At 46.6% G+C, this 10,495-nt stretch overlaps 1 protein-coding gene across 1 annotated transcript; it reads left to right on the forward strand.

Moving 5' to 3' along the window:
- Nucleotides 1–212: 212 nt before the first annotated feature.
- Nucleotides 213–5,534, forward strand: LOC138824181 (uncharacterized). Its single transcript, XM_070017846.1, is given in 5 exon segments — nt 213–1,991; nt 1,993–2,607; nt 2,609–3,365; nt 3,368–3,592; nt 3,595–5,534. Coding segments are annotated over 5 exon segments (5,316 nt in total).
- The last annotated feature ends 4,961 nt before the right edge of the window (nt 5,535–10,495 follow it).

Raw genomic sequence — 10,495 nt, forward strand, 5'->3', positions numbered from 1 at the left:
CCGCCCTGGAGTCCTACTCCAGGGTCGCATGGAGGAGGGACGAGATCCGAGTGTCTCTGTGTTCGGGGGAGTTAAGGCACGGCTGGCCTCTCCCTTCTGAAGTTTCCCTCCTCATCTGTACTCACTCGGGCACCACGCGGCGTTTGTCTAGTCTCGTCTGTTTCTGTTTAGCGTTGATTGTCTTTGTTATCTGTCTTGTAACTTTTAAAGAAATGGGGCAAAAACTAACAACCCCCTTAAGCCTTACTCTAGATCACTGGAAAGAAGTTTCGGCCCGGGCCCACAACTTGTCGTTAGAAATCAAGAAGAAGAAGTGGATTAGTTTCTGTTCCTCCGAATGGCCCACTCTTGATGTGGGATGGCCAAAGGAGGGCTCTTTTAATCTTGACATTCTCTTACAGGTAAAAGCTCGAGTCCTCCAGCCAGGCCCTCATGGACACCCTGATCAGGTCCCCTACATAGTTACTTGGGAAAACCTTGCTCAGGATCCCCCAAAGTGGATTAAGCCTTTCCTCTCTCAGACACCAGTTCCTCTACCTGCTCCTCCGCCTTCTTTTACTCCCCTTGTTCCTCTCTCCTCTGCCCCCTCCCCTCCACCCGTACCCTTACCTTCTTCTACTCCCCTTGTTCCTTTTTCCCCTCCCTCGTCTTCCCTATACCCCATAAAAGAGTTGTCTCAGTTTAAAACTAAGGGTTCCTCCCCCCAATCTCCCTTGGTTTTACCTGATGACCAGGCGGATTTACTACCATTAGACTCCCCGCCAGTCTTGGATCCCCCGCCGCCGCCGCCGCCGCCCTATGCCCAACCTGCTCCAATAGAAGAACAAAGAGGCCCACTAGAGGTCCCCCTTTCCCCACCTGCTCTTTCTCTGGACTCCACTGAGCTGGGGGCGGGGTTCCAGCCTCCACCGCCGCCTCAGGCGCTCTCCCCGCCTCCTAGCAGTCGTCTATGCCTCCGCCGCGATCGAGGTGGAGGGAGCGGGGGAATCTGGACGGCCCATGCTTTTCCCCTCCGGACGGTGGCTGGCCAATTTCAGTATTGGCCCTTTTCTGCTTCAGACTTATATAACTGGAAGACCCATAACCCGCCCTTTTCCCAGGATCCTCAAGCTCTGACAGGCTTGATTGAATCCATCTTGCTAACCCACCAACCCACTTGGGATGATTGTCAGCAACTCTTACAGGCACTCCTTACCACAGAGGAACGACAGCGAGTGTTCCTGGAGGCTCGCAAAAATGTTCCAGGAGAGGATGGCAGGCCGACGCAGTTGCCCAATGAGATTGATGAAGTATTCCCGTTAACCCGCCCAAATTGGGACTTCAGTACTGCAGCTGGTAGGGAGCGACTCCATCTTTATCGCCAGGTTCTGTTGGCGGGTCTCAAAGGGGCTGGGAGATGCCCCACCAATTTGGCCAAGGTACGTGCGATAGTGCAGGGTTCTGAGGAAACGCCTGCGGGATTTCTGGAGAGACTAATGGAAGGGTACCGTATGTACACGCCCTTCGACCCCTCTGCTGCAGATAGGCAATCCGATGTCATTATGTCATTCATCGGGCAGTCGGCCCCGGACATTCGGACTAAGCTGCAGCGACTGGAGGGTCTTCAGGGGTATACTTTGCAAGATTTAGTTAAGGAGGCGGAGAAAATTTTTAATAAGAGAGAAACTCAGGAAGAAAAGGAAGAAAGGTTGCGTAAGTTGCAGGAGGATAGGGAGGACAAGCGAGACAAGAAACGTACCAGGGAGTTAAGTAAGATCCTGGCCACCACAGTCAGACAGCCAGAAGAGAGAGAGAGTAGGCCAGTGAGAAACCCGGGAGACAAAAAAAGACTATCATTGAGCCGGGACCAGTGCGCATACTGCAAAGAATTTGGGCATTGGGCCAGGGACTGCCCCAATGACAAAAAACAGACCAGAGGAGCCCAGAGATCAGCACCGGTGATGTCATTGGTAAGTGACCACTAGGCCAGTCAGGGCCAGGAGCCCCCCCCTTGAGCCCCAGATAACTTTACGAGTGGGGGGCAACCCAGTTACCTTCTTGGTTGACACCGGTGCCCAACACTCGGTACTGACCCAACCAAAAGGTCCTCTAAGTAATAAAACGTCCTGGGTACAGGGAGCCACTGGAGGAAAATTATACCGGTGGACAACAGAGCGAAAAGTACATCTTGGAACGGGACTGGTCACACACTCGTTCCTCCTGGTTCCAGACTGCCCCTACCCGTTGTTGGGGAGGGACCTCCTCTCAAAAGTAGGGGCCCAAATTCACTTCCAAGGAGGGGGGGCCTCCGTTAGGGGACCCCAAGGACAACCTCTCCAAGTCCTAACCTTACGCTTGGAGGATGAACATCGGTTACATGAAAGCCCTCAGTCAGCTCCGATCGATCCCCAATGGTTATCAGATTTTCCCCAGGCTTGGGCAGAGACTGCAGGAATGGGACTGGCTATAAATCAGCCTCCCGTGGTTATTGGACTTAAAGCTTCGGCTACTCCGGTGATGATACGTCAGTATCCATTAAGCAGGGAAGCCAAAAATGGAATTAGGCCACATATACAAAGACTGCTCCAACTGGGTATCCTAACATCATGTCAATCTCCATGGAACACCCCCCTTACTGCCTGTCAAAAAGCCTGGGACAGGAGACTACCATCCAGTACAGGACTTGAGGGAAGTAAACCGGAGAACAGAGGACATACATCCTACAGTGCCTAATCCCTACAACTTACTAAGTACTCTGCCCCCGAGTCACACATGGTATACAGTGTTAGATTTAAAGGATGCCTTCTTTTGCATGAGGCTAAGCCCTCAGAGTCAACTGATCTTTGCTTTTGAATGGAGAGACCCAGAATCAGGTTTTTCAGGACAGCTCACCTGGACAAGGTTGCCACAGGGATTCAAGAACTCCCCAACCCTGTTTGACGAAGCTCTACATCAGGACCTGGCTGACTTCAGAGTTAATCATCCCCAATTCGCTCTTCTACAGTGCGTAGATGACTTGCTCCTGGCAGCCGAGACTCGGGATGACTGTCTAAAAGGTACTGGGACCCTCTTAAAGAGACTGGGGGAATTGGGGTACAGGGCCTCAGCTAAAAAGGCCCAAATTTGTGTCCAACAAGTAACCTATCTAGGCTACAAGCTGGAAGGAGGGCAGAGGTGGCTAACAGAGAGCCGCAAACAAGCCATCACCCAGATCCCTCCGCCCACAAGTGCGCGAGCACTGAGGGAGTTCTTAGGGAGTGCGGGATTCTGTCGCTTGTGGATACCAGGGTTTGCTGAACTGGCAGCCCCTCTGTACCCCCTTACCAAGGCAAATACCCCATTCCGATGGGAAAAGAAACAACAATATGCTTTTGATCAGATTAAAAAGGCCTATTGTCAGCTCCAGCCCTAGGCCTTCCAGATGTAAATAAGCCATTCACCTTATATGTGGATGAGCGACAAGGAATTGCTAAAGGAGTCCTGACCCAGAAGCTAGGGCCCTGGAAGAGACCGGTGGCTTATTTTTCAAAAAAACTGGACAATGTGGCAGCTGGGTGGCCCCCGTGCCTCCGCATCATTGCAGCTGTGGCTGTTTTGGTAAAGGACTCGGATAAGTGATGGCCCCGCATGCCATAGAGACAGTAATTCGCCAGCCCCCTGATCGTTGGCTTTCAAACGCCTGGATCACCCATTACCAGACAATGTTGCTAAATCCCGACCGGATCTGATTTGGGGCCGCAGTCTCTCTCAACCCAGCAACTCTGCTTCCGGATTCGGACTCTCACCTCGCCATTGAGCATGACTGCCATCAGATTCTGGCGGAGGGACAGGGGACCTGTGAGGACTTGACTGACCAACCTCTACCAGACGCTGAACACACTTGGTACACAGATGGGAGCAGCTTCCTGCATAACGGTGAGCGAAGGGCAGGGGCTGCAGTGGTAGATGGAACCACAGTCATCTGGGCTTCAGCCCTAGAGCCTGGGACTTCAGCACAGAGGGCTGACCTCATTGCCCTGACGCAGGCATTAATAAAGGCTCGAGGAAAGAAAATCAACATTTACACGGACAGCCGGTATGCCTTTGCAACCGCGCACGTCCATGGAGAGATCTATAGGAGACGAGGTCTGCTGACCTCGGCGGGAAAAGACATTAAAAACAAAGAGGAAATCCTGGATCTCTTACAAGCCCTTTTCCTACCTAAAAAGGTGAGCATCATCCATTGCCCAGGCCATCAAGTGGGAAGGGACCCTGTAGCAGCAGGAAACAGGATGGCGGATGAGGCTGCTAGGGCGGCGGCCTTGCAAAACCAAACTTTTGCTTTAGTTACATCACAAAAACAACAGCCAAACAGACTACCTCTCTTCCAGTATTCGGATCAGGACGTAGAGGTGGCCAAAAAGTTGAAGGCAACCTTCGATAACTCGACTGGGACTTGGGAATATAAAAACCGGACAATATTACCCCGAAAAGATGCAAAAAGGTTGGTTACCTACTTACACAGGTGGACCCATTTGGGGTATAAGAAGTTAGAGACTCTTTTACAAAGGCAGGAGCAGTTTCATTACATTCCAGATCTATCGGACATAATTAAACAGGTCATAGACTCTTGTATTCCCTGCGCCAAGGTCAATGCAGGCCGATTCCAAGCGCCCGCTAGAGTCAGAATGAGAGGAGAGCGACCCGGTACTAACTGGGAGGTCGATTTTACCGAAGTTAAGCCTGGCAAGTATGGAGCTAAGTATCTCCTGGTCTTTGTGGACACTTTCTCCGGCTGGACAGAAGCTTTCCCCACTAAACAAGAAACTGCACAAGTGGTAGTTAAAAAAATTCTGGAAGAGATTTTTCCTCGGTTTGGGCTCCCTAAGGTAATAGGGTCAGATAATGGCCCTGCTTTCGTCTCTCAGGTAAGTCAGATGGTGGCCAAGCTGTTGGGGATAGATTGGAAATTACATTGTGCTTATCGCCCCCAAAGTTCAGGGCAGGTAGAATGAATGAATAGGACAATTAAAGAGACCCTAACTAAATTAGCCCTAGAAACTGGCACTAAAGACTGGGTCCAACTCCTTCCCATGGCCCTGTATAGAGCTCGAAATACTCCGGCAAGCCATGGATTGACCCCCTATGAAATCCTATATGGGGGGCCCCCTCCTATAGCAGATTTTCTTGACCCTGCCATTGATTCTTTTGCAAATACCCAAAGCTTACAGGCGTGGCTACGGGCTCTACAACTTATCCAGAGGCAGGTGTGGCGACCTTTGGCTGCTGCCTACTCAGCGGGGAGTTCCACTATCCCACACCCCTTCCAGATTGGCGACGAGGTGTACGTGAGGAGGCACCAGTCCAAGACCCTCGAGCCACGGTGGAAGGGCCCATACATCGTACTGCTGACTACACCCACTGCGTTAAAGGTAGACGGGATCGCTGCCTGGATCCACGCCTCCCACGTCAAGCGAGTGCCACCTGGAGACAGAACAGACCCCTCAGAGCCAGCGAGATGGAAGGCGCAGCGTACTCAAAACCACCTCAAGATAAGACTCTTAAAAACTGTTTAATAGAAGATGGCGGAGGAGAAGCTGGAATCTGAACAAGCTCTCGCATAGAAAGCAGTTATAGAGTTCCAGTGAACAGTCCTAAGCCAGAGAATCACACCAAGTGTGCCATCACAGGACAGAGAGTTAGACAAGAGAGGGGAAGCCAAGGCAAAAAGACACATCTGAGCGCCTGCCAGCAGCTGCCGCTGCGGCGGCAGGGTCGCGGCGGCGACCACCGCCGCGGGGTCATACCTGAGACACAGAGAGTCGGGGACAAAGGAGCCAGACGCAGTGGACGAGCGGATTCTACTCAACACCAACAAGAACCGACAAGGAGCGGACATCTTCATCCTGCTGTTTGCAGACCAGAGACGACCCAGGATCCAAGACTCGGCGTGAGTACAAGCCTGACGTCCTCACTCCTCAGGGAGCAGAGGAGGGAAGGCCACCCCTCCCCCCCCAGCACCGGTGATCTCCATCTTGGATACCGACAAAGCTTGGAGGAGCTGCTAGCTCCAGCTCAGGCCTTGGAATAAAACGAGTCATTTAGCAGGTCACAAGAACTTAACGGCGAAGTGACCTGCCAGACTCAGCTCCATCCAGGGAAAAGTCACCCAGCTCAGGCGCCAGCCATTGGAGTGCCTTGCCTCACTGGGTAACCAGAGCCAGAGGCTGCCCCTCCCTCTAGCAGCCACCACAATCAATTGAAAAACAGAAACCCTGGGAGTGGCTCCAGGCTGGGCGCTGTGAGCTTTATCACAAAATAGCCCCAGGGAAAAGCTACTGTTTGTTGAAAGGCCTCAACTCTACCCAGAACCTAGCCTCACCACCACATCCCCCTCTTTTGTGATTCTCAAAGCAGATCACCCTCCCAGAAAACTAACCTGGGAGGGGGATCTCAAAATCTTGGGTAAAGCAGAGCATTTTTCTGCCTCTTCCAACCAACCGACTTAAGAAACCAATCAAGCCACAGGACCTCAAGCTGACCAGAGACTCCAACAAGAGACTGGTTAGAGACAAAAGGGAGATACAGGATTCTTCCCACTCCTCCCCCCCCCCAAAAAAAAATCAAAAGACTTTTTTTTTCTTTTTTTTTCTTCTTCTTCTTCTTTTCTTTTTTTTGCTTGTTTTTTGTTTTTTGTTACCATATATATATATATACATATATATATAAATATATATATATATATATAAATTTTTTTCCCTTCTAAAACTTTTATTAATCTTTAATTTTTGCCTCTTCTGAAAAAATAATCGTTTTCCAGTAACTTTTTTTTTTTCCTCATCTTATAATTTTTATTTTAGGAATACGTGAATGAGCGTTTTCCTTTCTTTTCTTGTCTTCTTTCTCTTTTTCTTTCTTTCTTAATTATCTTTTTGTTTTTTATCTAGATCTACTGAACTTCTGATCTTTTCTTCTCCCTTTCCCATCCTTAAAGTTTTTCACATCTCCTCTATGTCCCTCCCCTTCTCTGAACATATTTACATTCCTCTCGAAATAGACGGTCTTTTAACCTCTATAATAACATTAATTTTTATGTTTCTATTTTTTTTCTGGTCTCTCTTTATTCCCCTTTCCGTCTCTTCTTTTTTTCTCTCTCTCTACTTGCATCCTACCCAACCCATTTCCTGCATTGTGATTAGGACATAGTTAACTCTCCCTGTGCCTCCCCACACCAATCTATTCCTATTTTTTTACCCACATCTCTCCCTAATCCTAATAATTTCTGGTTTTCCAAATTCTTTTCTGCGGTTCGAAGTCCTTTAACATATAGTTGTTTGATGTTGAATAGATGTAACTGTTGAACTAGATTGTATCTGTAGACTATTGACTGTACAAATGCAAACTTTGGTTGATGGTTGCCTTAAGATAGTGTTCTAGCACAAAACTGGTGCAATCTTCATCTCAAATGGGCCGAGTAAGCCGGAAAAACACAAGAAAAATGGCAAATTCAGGTATCTCAATTCCCAATCTTGATAATCAGGGATTAGAACAGATAAAGAAAAATCCAGAGGAGAGTTCCCAAATAGCTCTACAAACACTAATAGCAAACATGATAAATGAGAAGTTTGACAATGTACAAAGGACTCTGTATGAGCGTGATAGGGAGAGAGAGGAGGCATCCCAGAAGTTTATACAGGAATATCATAAGCATGAGGAAGCTACTCAAAAACTGATACAGGATTTGCGTGAACAACTTGAGAATACTCAAAGAGAAAGGGAGGAATGGCGTGAGCAGGCTGAGAACACTCAAAGAGAACTGCAGGAATCCCACGAACGGGAAGAAAGAGAACTGCAGGAATCCCACAGACGGGAGGAAGCTAATCAAAGAGTAATTCAGGAATTGAGAGACCAGGTAGAGAATACACAAAGATCACTAAAGGCATTCATGGAATCCATTAACAAAGAGCTGAAGGAAGTCAGGGAGACCACAAAAGGAATGCTGAATGGAACCCAACAGAAGGAATGGGAGTCCAAAGAAACCATAACCAATCAACTAAGTGATTTGAGAACAAACACTGAACACCAAATTAAGGAAGTAAAGAAATTCATACAAGACCTAAAACAGAGCTTCAACAAAGAACTTGAAGCCATCAAAGCTGACCAATTAGAAGGAAAAGAGATAAAAAAAACAAAGTAGAGAGTCTTGACAGCAGGTTAGACCATGCAGAAGATCGAATCTCAGGGATTGAAGACAGCCTAGATATTATAGAGAAAGAACATACAACCATCCAAGACAAGTCCAAGAAATATGATAGGTCTATCCAACACCTGGAAGACACCATCAGAAGGCCCAATCTAAGGATAATGGGTGTAGAGGAGCACCTAGAAACAGAAGTTAATGGTCTAGGAAATTTGTTTAACAGGATCCTAGCAGAGAACTTCCCAAACAGACAAAAAGATAGGCCTATTCAGATACAAGAAGCTTTTAGAACCCCAAATAGACCAGACCAGAATAGGACATCCCACCGTCACATTATAATCCACACAGGATCAACCCAGACCAAGGAAAAGATCCTTAAAGCTGTCAAGGAGAAAAGGTTAATCACCTATAAAGGGAAACCAATTAGAATTACCTCAGATTTCTCAGCAGAGACAATCAAAGCAAGAAGAGCCTGGAATGATGTATGCCATGCCCTAAAAACAAACAACTACCAACCAAGAATACTGTACCCAGCTAAACTCTCCTTCATAACTGAAGGCCAAATAAAAACCTTCCATAGCAAAGAAAAATTGAAACAATACATCTCCACCAAACCAGCCCTGCAAAAGATTCTTAAAGATGTCCTACACATAGAAAACCAACAAGAATGCAACAAAGGCCAAGAAACTGCACCCAAACTGAGAATCCAAGAACCTTAGGAAGAACCCAGTTTTCACAGCCCCCAAGAAGGTGGATAACATGGCAGGAACTCCCAAATACCTCTCAGTCCTATCTCTTAACGTTAACGGACTGAATTCTCCAATTAAGCGACATAGACTGTCTAGTTGGATTAAAAAACAAGACCCTTCTATCTGCTGCCTGCAGGAGTCACATCTTGCCCGTAAAAACAAACACATTTTCAAGATTAAAGGCTGGAACAAAATCTACCAAGCAAACGGCCCTCATAAACAGGCGGGAGTTGCAATCCTAATATCAGATAAAATAGACTTCAAACTAAAATTCGTGAGAAGAGATAAAGAAGGTCGCTACATACTAATTAAAGGATCTCTCCTTCAGGAGGATATTACAATTCTAAATATCTATTCGCCAAACAATGGAGCACCCAAATTTATCAAAGAAACACTACTTTCCCTCAAATCCCATATAGATCCAAAGACATTAATTGTTGGGGATTTTAACACACCACTCTCCCCACTAGATAGATCAACTCGGCAAAAACTCAACAGAGAAACCGCAGATCTAAACAGCTGCATAGATCAACTAGACTTAACAGACATTTACCGAACATTTCACCCAGCAGCATCAGAATACACGTTCTCAGCAGCACATGGAACGTTTTCTAAAATAGACCACATTTTAGGCCACAAAGCAAACTTGTCTAAATTCAGAAACATTGAAGTTATACCTTGCATTCTCTCTGACCACAAGGGAATAAAATTAGAACTCAACACCAAAAGCCACCAAAGAAAGTCCAGTATCACATGGAGGCTGAACAACACACTGCTGAATCATGAGTGGGTCATGGAAGAGATTAGAAAGGAAATTCAAATGTTCATGCTATTCAACAAAAATGAACACACAAATTACCAGCTCCTCTGGGACACAGCAAAGGCAGTACTCAGAGGCAAGTTTATAGCTCTGAGCTCCTACATCAACAAATTGGAGAGATCTGAAACTAACAATTTAATGACACATCTAAACCTCCTTGAAAAAGAGCAGCAAGATAAACCCCAATCCAATAGACGGAAAGAAATAATCAAAATTAAATCAGAATTAAATGAATTAGAATCCAAAAAAACTATAGAAAGAATCAACAAAACAAAGAGTTGGTTCTTCGAAAAACTTAACAAAATTGACAGACCCTTAGCAAACCTTATCAGAAAAAGGAGAGAACACACCCAAATTAATAAACTCAGAGATGAGAATGGAAACATCACTACGGAAACAACCAAGATTCAGAACATTATAAGGGAATACTTCTCAAAACTTTATGCTAATAAGTTTGAGAACTTGACAGAAATGGACCTTTTCCTAGCAAATATTGACATGCCAAAACTAAACCAAGATGAGTTAAACCAGCTTAATAGGCCCATATCAAGCATTGAAATAGAAACAGCAATAAGAGACCTCCCAGCTAAGAAAAGTCCAGGACCAGATGGTTTTACAGCGGAATTTTACAAGGCCTTCAAAGCAGAGCTCACACCAATACTCCTCCAACTCTTCAATGAAATTGAAAGAGAAAGCTCACTACCGAACACATTTTATGAAGCCATCATAACCCTCATCCCAAAACCAGGCAGGGACTCATCAAAGAAA

Source organism: Dipodomys merriami, unplaced genomic scaffold (genome assembly GCF_024711535.1).
Source record: "Dipodomys merriami isolate MVZ:Mamm:240054 unplaced genomic scaffold, mDipMer1.0.p SCAF_1279, whole genome shotgun sequence".
NCBI lineage: Eukaryota > Metazoa > Chordata > Mammalia > Rodentia > Heteromyidae > Dipodomys > Dipodomys merriami.